General features: G+C 35.7%; 4 protein-coding genes across 6 annotated transcripts in view; 1 reads left to right on the forward strand and 3 right to left on the reverse strand.

Annotated features, from left to right (window-relative positions):
• LOC127955913 (NACHT, LRR and PYD domains-containing protein 12) overlaps positions 1-22,930 on the reverse strand; it is a 389,353-nt gene that overhangs the window by 113,953 nt on the left and 252,470 nt on the right. The gene's annotated exons all lie outside the window — the stretch shown is intronic.
• Positions 2,104-5,612, forward strand: LOC127955969 (THAP domain-containing protein 1-like). Of its 2 annotated transcripts, XM_052553682.1 has the most exons (5): positions 2,104-2,322; positions 2,493-2,641; positions 2,912-2,956; positions 3,552-3,584; positions 4,363-5,612. In XM_052553682.1, the coding sequence occupies exons 1-5, from the start codon at positions 2,179-2,181 to the stop codon at positions 5,423-5,425; spliced, it is 1,434 nt and encodes a 477-aa protein (XP_052409642.1). In that variant the 5' UTR covers positions 2,104-2,178; the 3' UTR covers positions 5,426-5,612. The 2 variants fall into 2 exon arrangements, with proteins under 2 accessions (XP_052409642.1, XP_052409643.1); XM_052553683.1 differs by lacking the exon at positions 4,363-5,612 and having other exon boundaries at positions 3,552-3,697.
• Positions 5,626-8,096, reverse strand: LOC127955984 (uncharacterized). Its single transcript, XM_052553716.1, has 2 exons — positions 7,881-8,096; positions 5,626-7,090 (listed from the first exon to the last, which is right to left on the reverse strand). Exons 1-2 carry the CDS (start codon positions 7,890-7,892, stop codon positions 5,825-5,827), a joined length of 1,278 nt encoding a protein of 425 aa, XP_052409676.1. The 5' UTR covers positions 7,893-8,096; the 3' UTR covers positions 5,626-5,824.
• On the reverse strand, positions 14,386-20,959 carry LOC127956029 (gastrula zinc finger protein XlCGF8.2DB). Of its 2 annotated transcripts, XM_052553786.1 has the most exons (3): positions 20,911-20,959; positions 20,155-20,397; positions 14,386-15,774 (listed from the first exon to the last, which is right to left on the reverse strand). In XM_052553786.1, exons 2-3 carry the CDS (start codon positions 20,324-20,326, stop codon positions 14,975-14,977), a joined length of 972 nt encoding a protein of 323 aa, XP_052409746.1. In that variant the 5' UTR covers positions 20,327-20,397; positions 20,911-20,959; the 3' UTR covers positions 14,386-14,974. The 2 variants fall into 2 exon arrangements, with proteins under 2 accessions (XP_052409746.1, XP_052409745.1); XM_052553785.1 differs by lacking the exon at positions 20,911-20,959 and having other exon boundaries at positions 20,155-20,896.

The following is a 22,930-nucleotide window of genomic DNA, read 5'->3' on the forward strand; positions in this document are numbered from 1 at the left end:
CGAAAAGTTTCTGTGTAGACATAGGAAATACAAAAGCAAATGGAATTGAGTTTTGGCAGATTAAATGCGTGACACAGAGAGTGAAAATGCAGATGTGGTTATTAATATTATTATTTAAATATGACAGACATGGGAAATACTGTTTTTTTTTATTTGAAATTTGGCAGTCACTGTGTACAAAAACCATAAATGGTAATGCAAAATTTGCAATTGCATCTAGATTATTTCACAATTTATGTGTCCACATCAGAAAAATGGAATTGAAAATACAATTTGCCTTTTTTTTTTTAAAGTGGCTGGAATATCGTTCCATACCAAAGAATTCAGGCCGTTATAAAAGCCAGAGGAGTAACAAAGTGTATTTTAGTGGATGATTGCATATTTCTTTCCATAACTTTAAATGATTTCATAATTTTTATGAAATTACAATTATTACTGCTTATAATAATTGTAATAATTATTATTACTAAAACATTTTTCATTAATTAAAAAAGTTAACATTTGTTTGAAGTATGTTTCACATAACCAGAATGTTGAATTATTAAAAGTTGTTTTGTGATATATCGTGACTTGTTTTTTTATGGAATAAAAACAACATTTAAGTGTGGTGATTCCATTTTTATTTTTTTGCCAGGGATTGTAATTGTTAAATAACCTTTCAACAAGTGATATAATAATGTATCATTACTGCTTAGCTAAAAATAGGAAAATTCAGCATTTAAAGCATGCCATAAGGTAGGGCTGTGTGATATAGCCAGAAAAACCACGTTCTGTATGTTTTGGCTGAATGGCGATATGTCTCGGTATTATCATTATTATTATTCATCTTCAACCCTGCTCTTGGAGAGCAACCCTCCTGCAGCCTTCAGTTCCAAACAGACTTCAAACTTCCAGCTCTCAACACACCTGTCTCTCATGATCAAGCAACCCTTAATACTTTTATAAGCGGGTTGAGCTGTATTTGTTTGAGGTTTGAGTGGATAAGTTGTATTTACAACACTGTTCCAGAACAGTTCAGTCCAAATATTCAGATGTGTGCAGCGCATTTTATGGAGGATGAGAACTGTTTCCTGTGAGGGTAACCTACAATGCCAGTGTCTGTTTTTATAAAGTGGGGGAGTTCCAACTTTGCAAGGAATTGTCTGGCACTTGTTACTCACAGTCTGTAAGGACATTTACATATTTAAAGAATTTGGCACAGATTAATCAAATGTGAGTTTTGAGCAGTGTAGGGTAGGGCTCGTTGTTTGTCATTTCTCAGATCACAAATTTAGACATGGTTTTATGTTTACGCAGCGCAATACGCAAGGCAATGTGTAAAAAGACAGTATAAGTCTTTATAATCAGTATTATGTCCCAAGTGGATGCAAAAAATGCCTTGTTTATAATGGGTTGTATTGTTTTCACATTTTATTTACTTTTTTATTGACATAGGTATACGATGTCACACTCGTCTGTGTGTGAAGACGCTGCAGGCAGCAGCGCAAATCCATGAATAAATGTTCCGAAGTTAATTTCTCCTGCTCAAGGAGCAAGGAGCAATAACCCAGTGCAGGGATCATATCACTTTGAATGCAGTTCATGTACATAGCGCTCTTTTAATGATGTGGTTATATGAATCAGGTGTGTTAACTAAAGCTGAATTCACACCGTACCATCAAACGCCAACCAACTAGTCTGTTTGAAGTTTGTTGGATCAGTGTGTTACCCCTATTGGTCAGAGTTTTTCACCTAACTGAACATGCTTAATCGGCGTTTGTTTGGTCGTGGAATGTCGGTGCGGTGTGAAAGGGTTTTCCAACAAACGACATCAAACTCTGATGTGGCCACAAACCATTGCCATGATGATGCGCCAAGACTGGGCATGCATAGCATTATGCTAAAATCGCAGGTTTCTTGACAAACCAAAAAGAAGATCAGTTACTTGATCTTTGGGAGGAGAGGCCGGAGCTTTAGTGGCCGAGTATACCATCCGCAATGTAAGGGGGAATGCGATCATGCCGATTGCTACAGCACTTGGGATTTCAGGTTACTTTTTTTTATGTTTTGCCTTATTTCAATCATAATACAAACTGATTTTCAATTTCTAAAGTATTGTCTTGTATACGCCTTATTCAGCCCGCCGCCATTTTGATTCGAAAACGAGGCTGTGAGGGATAGCAGTCAGCAGCGTTCACTATGGCGTATTGTTGTGTACCGGGATGCCGGTCGTTTAGCCGTCAAAATAAAGACAATACGTCATTTCACAAATTTCCACAGGACAGAGAACTTCAGAAAAAGTGGATTGTTAAAATTCGACGGGACATTGGACCTAACTTTCAGGTAACAATATTGCATTTATGGAAAAAAAGGACTGTGTACCCTAACGTTAGCCTTTTGGCTAAACGCTAATTTCTAACGTGAGCATGTTTATTTTCCTTTAAACGCCTGCATATAGCTAAAATATAATATTTTACCACAACAACTAAGTTCAAAATCTCAATTTTTCATAGATTACAAAGAACACACGAGTGTGCTCGAAACATTTCTCTCCGGAATGTTTTTCAAGAACACTGACTGGAATCAGGAAGCTAAAGGGAGGTTCAGTTCCCTCCGTGTTTACATGGACTCAACAGCCAAACGAAAGGAAAACCTTACGATCGTAAGTGAAAAAGATCTATTCTTCAAATGATGTTATATAGATTAAAATAATTAATTTGTGATAAGAGCGTACAGCTAGGTCATAAGCACCTTTCATACATTTACATGAAATAAATATAAACATGTCAAGTCTTACAAAATACTACTGGGTAGAAACTTTATTTTTATGCAAAGTGAAATGTATTTAATAGTTTGCTGTGTACTGTTTGGTATCAACCCCTTTTAAAATATCAAATTTATGTTCAGAACATTATTTTTGTTTCTGCTTTAGACAAGAAAAATGGCATTTAGAGGAAGAACATGAGGAAGATGAAAGGTGAGCAGAAATTGAGGAAACTAATAAACATGTAAATTAACGTTACTCTAAAAGTTTTGTGTGTCTCATAATCGTGATATGCAAGTTGTATAGTTCAATCAATGACAGAACAGAGGTTGCACAAAATATTAATACCTGCAAAAATAGCTAATATTTCTTTAAGTTGTTTGTTCACAATCTTTATTAGTGTTTGATGGCCCCCATCATTCACTTTTTGTTTTATATTCTTTTTCACTGATTTAGTCATAATAATAATTAGTCATAGGCCTAATCTTAAAATCTGTTTTTTTAAATGCACAACAACTGAGCTTAAGGTTACAGATGTTTTTGTTAAATAGGGTCTGATAATTAGCTCTATTTGGATATCTAACCTGTTACCAATTTTACACTCAAGTACAGCCAGTACTAAACACTGCGTAAAACCAATAATAGACAAACAAGAAAATATAAACAAAAATATGAATAAATTATATTCACAATATCCCCCCACAAACTACATACATGTTATTAACCCCTATAATAATTGGTGTTCACATTATTTTATGCAACCAACTGTTTACTATTGTTACATGACTGTTCTCTTCTTTCTCTACAGTTCTACAAAGGATGGACCAAGCAACGAAGAATGGTTAGTAGAAATCTATCATACAAAATGTGTACCATATTTTCTGCACTATAAGGCGCACTTAAAAGCCTTTAATTTTCTCAAAAAATGACAGTAAGCCTTATAATCCGGAGCGCTTTATATATGGATCAAGGCGCTCAAGGCGTCTTTATATGACTGTTTTGTTGACATTCCCTTTATCACAGCTCTATCTAGTAGATGCATAACACAAACCCAGTCAAACGTTTGACTGCAGTATCTTCTATTCTATGCGCCTTATAATCCAGTGCGCCCTATATATGAAAACAGTTCTAATAGGCCATTCATTGAAGGTGTGCCTTATGGTGCGCCTTATAGTGCGGAAAATACGGTATATAAATGCATCAAATGAGAAATAAACATGAATATAGAATAGGTGTATAAAATCTTACTTGCCTGCTCTCATTCTCTCTCTCTCTAAGAGCCATATTGCATAATTCATTATTTAAATTGAGTATCACAACTATTTGTGTTATGTTGCATGTTCTGGTTATATTATGTTGTATATATATATATATATATATATATATATATATATTTTTTTTTTTTTTTTTTTTTAAGTTGTAAACCAAGTGGATTTATGTGAGAAGACTGTAAGAAGTGTTAAACGATTGATGTTGAAAATAAACTAAGAAATAAAAGGACATCATGGACTCTTGTGTCGTTGAATAAGCGAGTGCAACAAGACAGATATGCTTCAAAACTTGTGGATTAATTATAAGAAAATGTACATGTCCCATTAACACTCAGTTTCTCAATCTAGTCATGTCACAGAGATGCCAAACACTGATCATGATTATTGTGTGGAGCCCATGACTACAGAGGAGAAGCTTGTGGCTGCACAAGAGGAAATTTCTCGTCTGTCTGCTGAAAATGAAGCACTCAGAAGTAATCAGTTTGGCATTCAGAACTTTATGGGTAATTCAAAACTCATACAGTTTTACACTGGGTTCCCTGACTATGACACTGTAAGAGCCGTTTTCTTGGCTCTACAGCCCACAGCACAGAGCATGGCCTCATGGGCTCAAGTGCAAAGAATCAATCAAACAAACCAACACTCACTGAGGGTTGGATTCCAGGCACAACATCTCTCCCTGTTTAATCAGTTTTTTTTGTTTCTTTGCCGGATTAGATTGGGCCTTCTTGAACAAGACCTTGCTGTGCGTTTCAGTGTTTCACAAAGTACAGTCAGTAGAATTTGTGTAACCTGGGCAAATTATTTGTACTTCATGCTGGGGAGTCTGCCTATATGGCCAAGTAGATCTGCAGTTGATGAACTTATGCCAGAGTATTTTAAAGCTCTCTACCCCAAAACCAGAGTCATCCTGGATTGTACTGAAATTCGAGTCCAATCTGCCAGCTCTAAGGTACTGAACTCTGAGACTTACTCACACTACAAAGGCACGACTACACTCAAATCTCTGGTTGGAATTTCCCCGGATGGGAGCATGACTTTTGTGACCAGTCTTTACACCGGAAGCATCTCTGATAAAGAGATCACCAAGTCATCTGGCATTTTGAATCTTCTCGAAGAGGGTGATGCTGTGATGGTAGACAAAGGCTTTTTAATCAAAGACCTACTTGATGAAATTCATGCCACAGTAGTTATTCCACCTTTTCTCGGCCCAAGTGGACAGTTCAGCCATGAGGATCTTGCACACACACACAACATTGCTCGTTTGAGGATTCACATTGAACGGGCCATTCGTCGAATCAAGGAATATCACATTTTTGATCGTGTGATTCCTTTGTCATTGGCTGGTTCTGTAAATCAGCTCTGGACTGTGTGTTCTATCCTCACAAATTTTCACGGTCCACTGTTTTGAGTTAACATATAAAAACAAAAAAAGTGCACATGGAATCACAAAAGTGCAATTTTGTATATTTATTATATAGTTTATACACTGGATTACATGTATATTTAAGAAAAATGTTAAAAAAAATTAGATATTTTTTAAATAAAATGATACAATTTTTATAATACTGAATTTTTACATATTGTAATTCTTACCACATTTTTGTTACAAAAGCATTTCAATATAAAAATGTACCTTTTAATTAGTTTCTCTTTGTAATAACATTTGTACTATTAATTATTTACAGACATGTCTGAAGTTTGAGAGAATTAAAACATTCTGCATTTCATAGGAATACAGTTTCATTTGTCATATTTACATTTTATAAAGATGGTGAATTAAAATCACTACAGGTTTTACACTATCCCTTCAAAGGGTAATTTGAGGTCTTGTTTCGGTTAACACTCTCCTGTTGCAGAGAACAGGTAAGAAACAGCTGAAAAAGAAAAAATCAAGCTTACACTTCAGCTCCTCCCATTCATCTTTGTTGAAATGGATACGTTCCAGGTGGTAATCACTATTGCATTTGACAAAAAAGTCACACCAGGTAAACCCACTAATCCCCATTTGTCCAACAATCTGATAGTAGTACTCGTGGGTCTTTTTTAGAGTGAAGTTCCCTGCTGCATTTGTCAAATATGAGCAGTTTTTGAAGCTGTCTTTGTTTGGGCATTTTATCTCGAGAAGACCGTGGACAGGATCTGCTGTAAGGTCAACTACTTTCCTGTCAGGTGATGCTCCTAGGTGAGGGGCATGATGATTAATTATTAAGCCACAGGGAAACAATTTGTTTCCAGTGAGTTTTTCATATTCTGCAGCAGCAACAGGCTCAAGTTGTATGCCTCTTTTCATAGCTTTGGTCTGAATGGTTTGTTTTGCACACATGTCAGCAGCTAACTTGTCAAAGTCTTTAACTCTAGAACAGACCCGCTTAAAAGATGTTGATGTGATCCTCTCTGCGCGTAGCCGATGCCAAGTGATGCTGCTTTGGTCCCTGGTTCCACTTTCCAGGTGCAGTGAATCTTCTGATGTAATTATCAGACCTCCGTAGAAATCATGTTCTTCCTGGTTTAATACAGTTGCGTAGGAGCATGGTTGTGGAGGAAGAGGCAGTGTAGGGTGCTCTTCAAAGGACACAGTCTGCTGGGGTAATTGGTAGGATAAAACAGACCCTAAAGGTAAGTCGCCGAACTCTGTGGTGACAAGTTGTTTTTGTTGGTTACTGGCAGTTAATAGTTTAAACATGTGGCTTCTGCTGCCTGATGCTTTTAGGTTTTCCCTCAGATTCTCTACAAATTCACTACAGGGCAATGGGACAGGGACTGGGCAGTAAACATTTGGAAGAATTCCCTCACTTGTGCGGTTTACTCTATGGGTACTACTATTTGGTGGTTTTACTTTGGAAACCGATACTGTGCTGATTGGCTTTGGCTTTAGTCCTAATGTTCTTGATGGCACATGCCATGTTTGAGGCAAAGAGGTTTTACTTGCTCTTGGTGGTACAGATTTATGCTCCATTTTTAGGTAGTGAGCCAGTGTGTATAGTAGTCCTAGTAAATGATTACAGTGCCCCAATCCTGCTTTACAAGTGCAGTGAGTGTCTCGGATAAAAGGGTTTTCTGAAGCCAGCTCCACCTGCAAAAAAGCAACAAAATGTTAAGAAAAAGACATTAACTAATTTTTTTTTTATACTTTGGTCTTAAAGTATTTCAAAACTATAACGGTTGTTGGTATAACTAAGTTACACTTATGTTACAACAAGATATAAAAAAGTAATTAGTTAGAATCTACTTATTACATCTGTGTAATAAGATACATCAGTTAATGTTTTTTTGTTTGTTTGTTTTTTTTATATCCCAAACAGCTATCAGCCTAACCGTTTTATTCCCCCAGTAGTACTTATATAAAGAAATGTATATACAACATTAAAGATCAGAAAAACTACTTAAGACCATATTCATGTCAACAATAACAACTTGCATTTTAAAATGACGCTGCTTACTAGAAACACCTGGTATTTAGTATGAACGAACGAACAAACATACAAACAAGGTCCAAAAATGAACGAAGGACCAAAACTTGAACTCAACATGAACCCTCCTGAACATGGAGGGTGTAACGTAGAAATTTCCTCACAATAACACAAAATACCTTCATGTTGTAAGGCGGCTCGTTCTTTCGCATCGAGCGAAAAGACTGGGCCCTAACACTACAGCCTGCTTCGTTTCTCTTCACTGTAAAACCACAGGTATCATGGACATCAAACACTACAGTTCAACACTTCGAGTTGGCTAAGAGGCTAATGTTAGCAGTACATACAATCAGTATGTAACGTTAGGTCGTTCGGCAACATTTGCGCTATCGTGGTCTTCAATGCAGAATGCTAAGCTAACCTCACAAGAAAGTTGAAAAAGTAACTGTTTACCTTCAACATCATGGATATAACCCTCGATCCAGTTGCTGTAACCCTTCAGGAGGATAGACCTGGGAATTTTTGATCCTTCGTCCGCCCATGACTCCACAATATTGAGCGTAAGAGGAGGAAGATATGACAGGTTCGTAGTCCACACAGCCATGTTTAGTTGTTGTTATTTCCGGTTTACCCTCACAGCCTCGTTTTCGATTCAAAATGGCGGCGGGCTGAATAAGGCGTATGGTGTATTTTAAGATTCAACTTTGCCCAGATCCTGTGCTACCTGGGTATCCCTGGGTATCTTAATATTTAAGACTACAGTTTACTTTCATGCACATTATTTTCTATTCTATATTTTATTTTACAGTATATTTTTTATATTTTATTCTTATATTTTTATTGTTTACTTTTATTTAATTCTTTCATAGCTACATTTATGTATATTTTCATCTGTGTTGTATTCTTTAATAATTGCACGGTCCATGGAGCGGACCTGACTCACATTTCACTGCTGGTTATATATGATCTATATAATTGTGTATGTGACAAATAAAAATCTTGAATCTACCTAGCTCGTAGCTTATAAATTATCATTTTGTTTGTATTCTCATTGTCCATGTAGTAATATAAACAGAACTGTAAAGATATACTGTTTTAACATTTGCTGGATGAACTGTTGATAAAGTATAAATTAATTAAATTTGAAATCGGTTCAATTAAAACAATTCAAATATTTTGATTCAATTCTTCTTTTAAATAAAAGAGATAACATTTCCTTGTGTTTATTAAGGCCACTTGCTCATTCCAAACTCACTACAAATGCCCTTCTGTCAATTTAATATTCTAATATTCTGGCAATGTTCACAAAGATGAACCAGTTATATAGATAATTATAGTTATTATATAAAGCGAATTCTAAAATATTATTATATATATATTATAGTTATTTATCATTATTTAAAAATGTTTAAAGAGCCAGTAAGATGAAAATTCTAAGCTTCCTATCACTGCTTATAAGTCCTGTACATTAGGTTTAAATCCATCCAAGGTTAAAAAACATTGTCATTTTGTCAAAATATCATTTTAAAATTACCTCAATTCTCAGAGATCCCCAAACAGTTCGCGCAAAGCTGTTCAAAAGATTCAGTTTCCTTAAACTCCACCTTTCGGTAGCATACTGTGTTCTGATTGGTCAACTAACATAGTCAGGTTTGATTGGTTGTTCCGCACACACCTCCACGGTAAACTATGCGTTAGCATCTTTTTGGGGTGAATTATGTCTTATTCCTCTCATCGCAAAGCAAACAGTAAAATAAAAAACTTGAACAGTCTCGCTGCTTTTTCTTCTGTGTGGGTGTATTCAAGCCGCGCGCTTCAGTTTGAATCTGAATAGCGCGTTCAGCGCGGGGGCGTGGTCACGAAAAACAGACACCGCATTTTCATATGGATTACTTTATCACAGAATATCTGTTTTCGGCAGCACTTGTTTAGTTTTAAAGTAGACATGTCAAGCTTTCTATAGATATCTCTCTCATGTCTCTTCGTTAAGTATTCACGGAGTTACACTTCATTTTAATGACGTGTTTGTACATGACGATCAGCACAGACAAAGGCTGCAGACAGCACACATACTGATAAGACGCTCGGGAGAAATCAGACACATAACTTCATAATCATACTTTGCGTTGTGATTCGGAGATGCTCGTTGTTCTAAATCAAGTTGGTAATGAACCCTCTTTTATGGCCAAACGCTTTGAAAATCCCGCTGTATTTACCGAGATTAGAAAAGCAGTCATCAGTGAAATGTTGTGAACACAACAAAAGTGATTTGTTGTACTGCTCTGGTATTGTGGTAAAAATGAATTTTAGCCATTGGTTCTTCTGATTTTCATTCTTTGGCAGTGAAAATAAAACAAACTTGCCTTTACAATTAAAAACAAACTGTCTCCTCGACATAATGCTATCACACCAACCAGAGCGTCTGTGTGGGGGGTGGGGCAGGTCAGAGTTTTGTTTCTCCCAAGACGGTAGGCGGAGATTATTATGCAAAGTGTTACTAGTGACGTACATAGAGATGGGCAAAAGATTTGAAATCTATAACGACTCGTTTCAGCGATTCAGAGTCGACTCCTTACTTTAGAAGCCAATAACTTTATAAATCGTGTACTTTTTGGTTTAATTACTTTGCACATTGTTTACACTGATGGACAGCTACATCATACACTGTAATACAGGTAATTTTTGATTTCCCATCTGTGTGGCTCTTTAAACCATTATTTAAAAATTATATAATCTTAAATTAATCATAAAATATACAGCTCTTATATTTTACAGTTAATTTCAGTTTACTATTGGCTTATAGGTTACGTACATGTGGAAATGATTTACTATATTCTATCCCATTGCCAAGGAACAGCTCGTGCCTCTGAGTTAAAGTACCCCATTAGCCTTTTCCTGGGCACACGATGCAAGAACAATAACCTCTTGGTTATCTAGGTTAATTGTGGTTAAAAAAAAAACTAAACCTGTTCGACCAAACGAAACCCTTTCATTATACCCTATATAATTTTCACGAGTTCACACTTGCATATAATTAGCTGAAGTACTATAATGCATATTTGGCGCGCTGTCCGGGGAAGGGGCTCCGAGCTCGGGAATGGCCCGAACCTAGAGTACCCCCCCGTATATGTAAAAGTATAAAAGAAGAACAAGAGATGGAAGAAGAGCAGGAAGAGGTCCAGCCTAAAGAAAAAAAGGCAAAAGAAAAGAAAATATTAATTCTTGGGCTAATAAATCAAACCCTAAAAGTCCTTACAGAGAAACACCAGAATCTGCAGCCACCCAATATATAGTATATAGAGCATCAATTAAGATCAATAGAAGACCCACACCACCTTCAATATACAGGTGCTGGTCATATAATTAGAATATCATCAAAAAGTTGATTTCACTAATTCCATTCAAAAAGTGAAACTTGTATATTATATTCATTCCTTACACACAGACTGATTTATTTCAAATGTTGATTTCTTTTAATTTTGATGATTATAACTGACAACTAAGGAAAATCCTAAATTCAGTATCTCAGAAAATTTGAATATTGTGAAAAGGTTCATTATTGAACACATCTGGTGCCACACTCTAATCATCTAATTAACTCAAAACACCTGCAAAGGCTTTTAAATGGCCTCTCAGTCTAGTTCTGTAGGACACACAATCATGGGGAAGACTGTTAAGATGACATCCAAAACATCCAAAAGAGGACCATTGCCACCTTGCACAAGGAGGGCAAGACACAAAAGGTCATTGCAAAAGAAGCTGGCTGTTCACAGAGCTCTGTGTCCAAAAACATTAATAGAGAGGCGAAGGGAAGGAAAGGATGAGGTAGAAAAAGTGTACAAGCAATAGGGATAACTGCACCCTGGAGAGGATTGTGGAACAAAACACATAAAAAAATGTGGGGGAGATTCACAAAGAGTGGACTGCAGCTGGAGTCAGTGCTTCAAGAACCACTACGCACAGACGTATGGGTTTCAGCTTCGCATTCCCTGTATCAAGCTACTCTTGAACAACAGACTGCGTCAGACTGGGCTTAAGACAAAAAGGACTGGACTGCTGGTGAGGTGTCCAAAGTTATGTTCTCTGATTAAAGTAAATTTTTCATTTCCTTCGGAAATCAGGGTCCCAGAGTCTGGAGGAAGAGAGGAGAGGCACACAAGCCACTTTTGCTTGAGGTCCAGTGTAAAGTTTCCACAGTCAGTGATGGTTTGGGGTGCCATGTCATCCGCTGGTGTTGGTCCACTGTGTTTTCTGAGGTCAAAGGTCAACGCAGCCATATACCAGGAAAATTTTGAGCACTTCATGCTTCCTGCTGCTGACCAACTTTATGGAGATGCAGATTTCATCTTCCAACAGGACTTGGCACCTGCTCACAGTGCCAAAGCTACCAGTATCCCTGTTCTTAATTGGCCAACAAACTTACCTGACCTTAACCCCATAGAAAATATATGGGGTATTGTGAAGAGGAAGATGCGATATGCCAGACCCAAGAATGCAGAAGAACTGAAGGCCACTATCAGAGCAACCTGGGCTCTCATAACACCTGAGCAGTGCTACAGACCGATCGACTCCATGCCACGCCGCATTGCTGCAAGTAATTCAGGCAAAAGGAGCCCCAACTAAATATTGAGTGCTGTACATGCTAATACTATTCATGTTCATACTTTTCAGTTGGCCAAGACTTCTAAAAATCCTTTCTTTGTATTGGTCTTAAGTAATAATAAAATTTTCTGAGATACTGAATTTGGGATTTTCCTTAGTTGTCAGTTATAAACATCAAAATAAACATTTTAAATATATCAGTCTGTGTGTAATGAATTAATATAATTTTTGAATGGAATTAGTGAAATAAATCAACTTTTTGATGATATTTTAATTATATGACCAGCACCTGTATACAATTTCAAATACAAAAGATATTATTGTCCCCTCCCCCTTCTTCAAGCCAATATGCAGCTACATATTTACATCCACTATAGTCAATTACTTAAATGCATCTAAATCTTACTTTTTTAAGTATTGGTTCAGGTCTTACTGTTTGTACTGTATGCTTGTTCATTGGAATTTTTATTTTATTTTTCAGGTTCTCACAGATTTAAAGTGAGGATTTAAAATATTAATTGACACAAATAAAGAATCACAATTTTAATCACAATTAATCTCTGTGCATAGTGTAGCTTAATAAAAATAAATAAACCACAGTTTAATTATAGTAAAACTTTTGTATGTATGATTTATTTATTTACTATTGGTGTATTGATTACCATTTGTACCACCACAGTTGTACTTTTTACTACAACCACCATGGTTAACTGTTTTTTTGTACCAAAATCACTTATTAATTTGTAGTTACAATGGTGGTACTAGGGTCCCCCATAAAGGTAGTACTGACCCTATTATGTGAACTATATAGAACATTTCTTTGTTCAGCACCACCTGACCGGACAGTTCCCATTGACGATGCACATACTTCGCTTAAAGTGAGAAGAACAGAACGGATACCCACATATTCTTTGCAATATAAGGTAAGTATAAATCAACACATTAATTAAACCTAAGTGGTGAGGAGTGGAATGCATACTTTAAGATGCCTTTCTTTGAAAGCCTGATAGATGGCTCTACATGTGTCGGGAATAAATTTGCTTAAAGCTGAGCATCCAATGTGAAAAGCGTTACGCAGGCTACGAAAGGACTCCCGTGTGAATAAAACAAATAAAAAGCTTTTAGAATTGCAATATTTAACATTGAAACCTATATCGTGTATAATTATCAACACTGCTAATTATTTAAAATGATCGAGGTAAAAACATAGGCCATTACCTTTTACCAAGAAGCAAAGTTTTATCATTAGGTGTTCACCAGTTGAAATGGCATCTCGGAAATTTGTATTTTGCCTTTTAATGATTGGTGTCATCATCTGAAGTAAATGCTGAAACTGATTAGGGACCATCAGGGTAAAATTGTGAGAACTTTGTAAATCTTGTAACTGTAGTTTTCTGCATGAATTCAAGTATGTGCCCCACTTGCCTGTTGCAGCAACCACGTCCTCACCCACAGCCTCTTTAATTTTATTCGCCATCTTTTCATGCTAAGAATGACATGCAAAGACATTAATAAGAGTCAAATTTTGATTGTGGATATAGGATCATCCATTTTTTTTCCCAGTCAGTGAGAGTTGGTCCACGTCTGTTGGTACAGTGTGAAGATGACAGCTTTATTCATAAGATTCTACATCTAACAGCCAACTTGTTTGTTGGGGTTTGTCAGTGCGGTTTGAATTGGTCTTCAGAGAGACATGCAAAATATGCAGAGCAGGGGGCATGAGAACTGGGATTGGAAACCGCTCTGATAAGGGGTGTAACATTTCTGTCACACTCTTGAGGTATTCAGCCAATTACAATGCACTGGATAGCTGGCCAATCAGACCACACCTCGCTTTTCAGAATAATGAGTTTGTAAACATTGACGCATTTCAAAAAGGCGAAGCATAGAGGAACAACAATAATGTACAGCATATGGAAAATTGTGTATTTAGAACTTTAAACCGCATAAACACACTGCATTACACCAAATACACAAAATATTTTTAGCAACATCATATGACGCCATTGAGTTAGTCCCAGATTGGGGAGAATGTAAAATATTTCACATAATTTACATAAATATTTACTATTCCAGATTCAATATAATATATAGGACTAGATCTACATTACTACTTTTGGAGTTTTTATACTGAGAACCAGTTTAATGGTTTACGTGCATCTTTGCCCTTTATTGTTTTTCTAATTTTCATTTGAACATAAAAATATTTCCATGTTTTCCCTGATCATAAATACAAAGTTGCCTGGTATTTCCAGGGTTCCACAATTAACTTGACTAAATAATAACCTAAAGAACACCTAAAATCAATGACATTTTGTTCAGTTTTATTACAATTTATTTATAATATTACATTTTGTTGCATTTCACAGAAAGGTAGAAGTTTGGATAATGGATTTTGAGGAATCAACGCATGAAATTCAGTGACACATTTACATAGTTGAAATTAGAGGGAATCTACCACAAACAATCAATATTTGCAACTACACCGAAGACGATGGACAGGTATGGCCACATATGCACAAAAGAAAATAAAAATCTTTTGGTTTATAAATTTAAGAATTAAAATAAGTAATCATATGAAGGTAGTGATCAGATGTAGCACGCATTCAAGCTGCGATGTGAACAGCCTTGATTTCACACAGCTTATTTGTTTTTAACACTCTATAACTAAGAGAGTCTGACAAACAAATTCTTTCATATGTGTATCTATGTGAAAACGAAATAGCATTAATCTTAAAATAGCCAGTCCCATAAAAATTTCTAATGGATAAAGTGGATAAGTGCATCTAATTTTACATTCAAAGGCATGTAAAAGGTTTCTCTCCAGTGTGAACTCAAGGTTTCCTTCTCTTGAGCAACTCTTTCCATAATGTGCACATGAAAGGTTTCTCCCCAAAGTGGGTAATTATGTTTCTTAAGTTGTTTTGTTGTCCGTGAAACACCTTTCACACTAAATCACATATAAAATTGTTCTCTCTTGAATGAATCCTCATGTGATAATTAAGGCTTTCTTTATATCTGAAACCCATTCCACATTGATCACATGTGAATGGCTTCACTCCAGTGTGAATACTCATGTGGGAATGAAGTTGCTTTTTCTGTATGAAATTCTTTCCACATTGAACGCATTCAAATAGATTCTCTCCAGTGTGTATTTTCATATGAGTCTGAAGGTTTCCTTTTAATCCGAAACTCTTCCCACACTGTTTGCAGGTAAAAGGCTTTTCTCCGGTGTGAACTTTCATGTGGGCATTAAGGAGTTTTTTCAGTGTAAAGCTCTTTCCACACTGACAACATTCGAATGGCTTCTCTTCGCTGTGAGTTCTCATGTGAATTTTAAGACCTCCATTTCGTATGAAACTCTTTCCACACAGTTCGCAGATGTAAGGTCTCTCACCAATGTGAATTCTCATGTGGGCATTGAGATTTTTTTTCTGTGTAAAACACTTTCCACACTGAGAGCATGTTATTGGCTCCTTCTCATTGTAATTTTCCATGTGGACTTCAAGGCTTTCTATTTGATTGAAAATTTGTCCACCCTCTTGGCAGGTGAAAGAGCTCTCTCCAGTATGGGAATTAAGGTTGCTAGTTGGTATTTTTTGAGCTTCTTTTCGTGAGGTAGTCTTTTCAGTCTGCAAGAAATTAATCAGTTTTTCTTCAGTCTTGAAGTCATGATGTTTCTCATTTTGTTCTTTCTCTTCAATTTCATTCAGTTCTTCACACTCTTCCTTCAGTGCCATCATGTCTTGAGGTGAAATAAGAGAAATACAAGTTAAAACCAGATTAACAGCACAAAGCAACAGACGTCCAAACATTTAGACTAGTGCTGACAATCAATTGCTATGCAGTGATGAAACTATGTTTTTAAACCATTGTCATAGGTTTCACATGATATTCTTGGCTCAGACAATGTATAAATATGCATGCCCAGAAGCTGCCGCTGTATACCTTTTTTTTAGCCTTAACCACAAATCAGACAGGAGAAGATTTAAATGTGAAAAATGGTGTTCAGCGGTTGATAAAATACTTTACTAAATTTGAAAAGATTATCGGTTCACATGTTTGAACTCAATAATACAGTGATCTGTCACAACACTTTAAAGTGCCACAAAATTTATTTATTTAATTTGTTTATTTGTCAAGTCAACCTTTATTTATATAGCGCTTTAAACAAAATACATTGCGTCAAAGCAACTGAACAACATTCATTAGGAAAACAGTGTGTCAATAATGCAAAATGACAGTTAAAGGTAGTTCATCATTGAATTCAGTGATGTCATCTCTGTTCAGTTTAAATAGTGTCTGTGCATTTTTCATGGACAATGTACTAAATACATTGATCTTATGAAAAGATGTTTTGTACCCGAGTTAGCAATTTAGTGTTTGAATTTATAATTTTTTTTTATGACAAAATTTGAAAGCTGGGAGTCCTGAGACCTTGTTTCGTGCCAGAAGCAACCTGCTGTGTCAGGACATTGTTAGTTTCCTCTTTACTCTGCAATGTACTTTTCACTGTGTGAGAAAAATATCTGTAGTGTAAGAGCGGCATTGTTTGTCGGAGATAGCAACAGTAACTTGCGGTTGTGTCTTTGCAAATGGTCAATTATAGCAATTATTTCTTTATAATTTCAATTATTTTTAGCATTTTAAAGACTTTACATAAAGTATACATTTTATATGTATAAACTATAAATTGAACTATATATTGAAATTGCATAAACTATAAATTGAATGATTAATCTTTATTCAAGCTATGACAAACTGCAACAGGTTTCATTTTAATGCTGCATTTCCATCCTGGTTTCATACAGTACGTTTACATGCAGCCAATAACCCGTTCAATATTAGCAATAACCCGGTCACGCACGGCCATGTAAACACCGGCAAAAACCCGGATATGCTCATATCGCGGTTTTTAAAAACCGGGATATTATACCTGGGGTACCCCTTTTCTAACCCGAATATTTGGTCTTGTAAACGCGTTTTGGCATATCCCCATCAAAATGTGTGTTCTGCACATGTTCTATTCACAAGGAATCTTGGTCTTTTGAGTCTTTGGATACAGGAAGAAGAATCGGAAATGACGCATACTGCGTCTTACCTCCAGACGCTAACCGTGCGTCGCCGTTTACATCGGGATATTGGCGACTGATTACACATTCCATGTATACAGGAGTAACTCTCTCTGCTCACGCATGTAAATGGGTTATCCCGAATGTTTCAGAAACCCAAATAGTGACCTTAACCCGACCATAACCCGAATTTTAACAGCTTGTAAACGTAGTCATTGTTTCTATGCTTAAGTATTAGTATGTAACGTTTACAAGCATAAAACATACATTGTTTTACGTTTTAATTGATACTGAAATGTACAATTTGCAATTATTTTATACATTTTTCAAGTTTTATTCTGTGTTAGAAACAAGCTTCCATTTGCGAGAGTGTGTCTGCAAACAGCAAAAGAGTGTAAGGAAAACATGAATGGAAAGCCCTTACATTGGACGCTTGGATGTGTTTTATTTAAAAGACTACTAATCTTGTGCACGCATTCATTAAGAATACTCCAAACTCACTAACATCAAAACTATATCAGAACAAATTCATGCAAGTACAAATGTGTTGTGACTTTGGATATCTCCTGGGCATACAATGATGAAATCATGCACGCAATCATTAGTAAATGAGAACCTATAAGCAGGCTTGGGAGGGTTACTTTAAAAATGTATTCCATTACAGTTACTAATTACTTCATAAAAAAAGTATTCAGTAATGTAACTGATTACTTTTGGATTACTTCTGGATTACTTCAAGGTCAAATATTATTTTTTAAAAACAACATTTATTAATTAAGAATTTCACAGCCCTGAATTATATGTAAAGGACTATACAGACATCTAGTGTATGGTATTGGTATTACAGATTATTTTGTTTTATTTTGAAGAAAATATAAGAAATAATTTTAAGGAAATGTTTCTTCAACAGGAAAATAGAGAATACAAATTCATTTTTTTTCCAAGCAAATATAATAAGAACACAATTTTTTGACAATGGAAAATGTTTCTTCAAAAGAGAGAATACAAATATTTTATTTTTTTATTTTTGCAAATATAAAACTAATTTTTAATGCTTCTTTAGGTTTGATGTCGAATCCTTCGATGAAGAAAGTGTTTTTTTGCTGGAAGGCACAGTTTGCACTCTTCAACGTTGTTTGCAATTTCTTCTTTTTAAACAAAATAGCAGCGGAATTTCCATGAAATGAACGCATTTTTGCAGCAGTGATTCAATCTGTGTCTGAGGAGATTGTAGACAGCTGTTATTTGCGCACGCACCAGCGGGTGGCACACGTGACTCGCGGGAGTAATTAATCAAGCTGCGCTTAATATTGTGTTACTATGCCAAAATACAGATTTATTTAGTTTTAAATGAAACCATTGTAATCCTGAAAGTATTCCCCCTTTTTTCAAAATGTAACTATAATGTGATTACTACGTTTTTTGACGTAACTGTAACGGATTACAGTTACTGGATTTTTGCATCCTGATTACGTAACGCCGTTACATGTATTCCGTTACTCCCCAACCCTGCCTATAAGTTTATACCATTAATGGCACCATTTCATGTTTATTATTATACTTATTATGACTCTACAGGAGGTTACAAAAGCAGTTTATTTCTTTGTTTTAACCATGATTTGTATTTATTGTTTTCAAACCATTGTTGACTGAAGCGCCAACCTCCTGGCATGATTTTATCTCCTGCTCTGTTCCATCAGAGGACGCCCAACAATCACAACTGATGTGGTCCAGAACAGTCTTGATGGCTGACAGTGTTAATCATGTTTCTGAGGCATTTGCATCTGTCAAAATTTTACGTTAACCCCCTTTTGCAGTGACTTTCTTCGTGCAGCTTCTGCACACAAGGTGACCATCCTCGATTAAATTGCCCTCACGACTTTTGTAAAAGCCAAAATATGACCAGACCTCCAATTTGGTCCTCTTAGATGGCTTAAATATTCTCCTGAGTGCCTTCTACCATATCATCTCGTGTAAAAAACAAAATTGCATGTTCTCCTGGGTCAGATCAGATTTACCAGAAGATTTCAAAATCACAATAATCAAACACGGTTTTTAATGATAATTAAACTTTAAGTAATAATACTAACAGTCACAACATTTTATTGTGATTTATCATACAATTAGTAACCATTACATACCCAATTACGAAACCAATGCAACCCAAATTCTTCAAACTTTGCAAACACTACATTAAAATTCAAGCACCTGCATGAACCCTGATTCTTTGACTGATCCCTGAACCAAGCTAAAATGGGTTTTGACGAAGGTCCATTGATCATCAAGCTTCAGTTTCTTTAACAAAGGGATCACAATCTTTGCCAAAATGGCCTGACACCTCAAAGAATCCATGACGAACTTCAAACAGTCAAGATTTTCACTTCCTGCAACAGCAAAGCACCCCCATATAACATCACAGGTCTGTCTGCCCCAAAATGTGCAGAATGCAGAAATGTTAATTCAATTGTTTATAATCTCAAGGTATCATTATGCTCTATTGGGTGGTTGCTCTGCACGCTTAAAGGGGTAATATGGTGTTGCTAAAAATAACATTATTTTGTGTATTTGGTGTAATGGACTGTTTTTATGCAGTTTAAAAAACACATTATTATCCACATACTGTACAATATTGTTTCTCCTCTATGCCCTGCCTTTCTGAAACTTTTGTTTTTGACAAGGATCATCGGTCTGGAAAGCAGAGTGTGCTCTGATTGGCCAGCTATTCAGTGTGTAGTGATTGGCAGAATGCCTAATGCTGACAAAGAACAGGGGACGCGGTTTGCATTCAGTGGATACTCTCCAAAATGGCGCTAGGGTGATGCGGAGGAGACAAATTGTTAAATAAAAAAATATTTTGTTTTAATTTAATTCATTTTTCTTTTGCATACAATCAGTATTCTCGTAACCTTGTTACCTTTCTTTTATACGCCCGGCTCCCAGCCGCTGCACACAGAACTGCTTTGTTTAGGCTATCTCTGTATTATATCTCTCTAAATCTGGATGCTTTAATAAGGATCAAATGAGTGAGTTCAGCTTTGAGAATGAAAACCAACCTGTTTGTTTCTCAGTATCTTCTTGTTTGACTCTGAATGTTTCCTCAATCTTCAGGTCTTCTTTTTCCCCTTTATTAAACACAGTCTTTGTTTGTTCCTCAGTATCTTCATGTTTGACTCTGAATTCTTCACCAATCTTCAGGTCTTCACTCTCTTCTTTAATAAACTCCATCCTTATAATAGTGTTCCACGTCAAAACTCATTCACTTCAGCACGAGTTTTTCTGTGTTTTGACATCTTTTCCTGTTTAAGATCGGAATAATTAAGAAAAATAAAAATAAATCCTAACTGAATCTCTGGGTGTGTCTCAATCAGCTCCCTAGTTCATTAGTCAGCACACTGGTGAGGGAGTCAATCAAGTGGCCTTACATCACCAGATAAGACAAACAAGAAACAAAACTAATTGTATTTAAATAATGGTATTTTCTGAGTTGTATATGATATTTAATAGATTCCACTCAAACGAAAACATTTGCATTGGTTTGTAATGTTTGTTGTTCTTGTTGCTGTTTTGAGCAGCAGGTGTCGCGTGCGCGCGATGATTCGAGTGATTTCAAGAAGCAAATGACTCCCGAGTTGACTCGAAGTTTAATGAACAGTTTCATAATAGAGGGTGCCAAATAAGACCGCTCCTGATACTCATACAAAATATATTTTATTAATTACAGTAGATAATGCAGTGCTGCATTGTGCAGTAATTTATTTCGAAACGAGTTATCTTTATTTAAACACTTTTAAACGATTAAAAGCACATACCTATCTTCAGTCGAGTAACCGACGCTGGAGCACGGTGCAGCCTTATGACGTCATAACGCTATTCAAAATAAAAGTCTTTTACGCATAGAATTTTAAATTAGAAAACAAATATTGTAGCCTACAATACAGGATGAATTTAAGGATGAATTTCAAAATACAGTTGAGATTAGTTTCATATTTAGTCTTATATCTGAATATAAACCAATGAGAAGTGCTTTCATGATTAACCATGAACATTTGTGATATTCTCAATCAAGCGTAATATTTCAACATCTTGGTATTCAAATTACAGAATTGGAATGAATCTGAAGATCAAAATTAAATTTGTGGTTGCAGAGTGATTAAACCACTTAATTTATTAACTGAAACTTACATTTTATGTCAAAGTATTCATCTTATTCCATCTCAGTTTCTCCCTGGGAACGTAAAGGCAATAAATCAATTTTCATCATTATTTGGTTAAAGGGGATTTAATTAAATGGCCACGACTGTAAAGGATTACATTGATGGTTGGTTTGAAACAGCTGATTTGTCTGAAAATAAATGTTTAATTAAAACTGTTAAAATAATTTCTTCTAAATGTGAATGAAATGTGATTTACATTTCCCCAGGTTACCTGTATTAACATTGTCTGTCTAATTTCTGCTGAAATGTAATTATAATATTAGCAAATTCTTAGATTTAAATTAGTGGAAGTATTGATTTACCAACATAATCTTCCCCATATCAGCCATCTAACAGATACAATACACTGAAAACTAACAGATTTGTCTTCTGTAAAGATTGGATGAAAGCATAATATGGCCTGTGATTGATCATATTGATTTCAGTGGCAATGCTTTTTTTGTAGGAGCAATTTTGCTTAAAATATGGTTTCTTCTATTGGCAAAATTATGACAACATTAGTTGTTACTCCTCATTTGTCCTTATTAAGCGTGCACAGTTCAGTGAATAAACACAAGATGCAATAACCAGTTTATTAAAAACGTTAACTCTAGAAATACGTCTATCAGAAAAAAATAAACAAACAAAAACAATTTAATTACTTATTTTAGTGAAATTTCTGATGATTTTAGTGAAAGGTTGGGAAATAACTTGGTTATGTATTTGAGTTACTGTATTTCATTACAGTTACATTGGACAGTTTTAATTTATTTGCTCTCAAAACAATTAACACAGCCATCTAAACACGCTTATCCTAACCAAACAGTACAACTTCACTGCTAAATTGAGCACTGCATTTGTTTTTCTTGTAATGCATTTATTAAGTAAATACTAACATAAAAACTATAGGTGTGTAATGTATTGATTATAAAACCTATTTAGCTATAGATGCACAAGTAGACTAATGAAAATTCATGTTTTTTTTAAAAGTTCTTTAACAGGGATATATATAAATGCTGTTAGCATTCCTTTGACTCCCATTCATTTTGGCGTTACTTTGACAGCAAATAACTTTACACCTGAGGTGTTTAAAGACTCCTTTTGTCCATTCATTATTTCTAAAGAAACACAAAAATTTATAAAAGGCCCCATTACCTTGTATCTTATGTTGTGGCCCCGTAGAAGCAGTTTTTGTAAAAATAGGCTAACGATTGCATCATAACCTACAACTCTCTGTCGCACAGTAGAGAAATTACCGTATGGACAGGAGAAGAAGCTCACAGGCAATCGTTTACTGTCTATGAGGCTATTGGGGGGACGTGGAGGCATAAAGTCAAGGGAGAAACCCACAGAGAGTCAACGGGACAAAATTATTCAACAACGTCTGTAAGATTTGGTGGGTGATTCAGATTTCTCTTGGCACAGCAATTAGAAGACTTACAATTGTCAGACAGGTTGCTCACGTGACATCTACGTCATCAAGCTCAGTTTGAGTTTTTCGCAGTACGCTCGACCCCCAGTAGGTGCTTGCTTCTAATTGACTTCACTTGTTTCCGTTGAATCCAATGGGGTCGCTGTGTCCATTTGTTTTACTGTCTATGTATAATACATATATACATTTTTATTTTAATTTTTA

The sequence above is a fragment of the Carassius gibelio genome, chromosome B4, assembly GCF_023724105.1.
Source record: "Carassius gibelio isolate Cgi1373 ecotype wild population from Czech Republic chromosome B4, carGib1.2-hapl.c, whole genome shotgun sequence".
Taxonomy (NCBI): Eukaryota; Metazoa; Chordata; class Actinopteri; order Cypriniformes; family Cyprinidae; genus Carassius; species Carassius gibelio.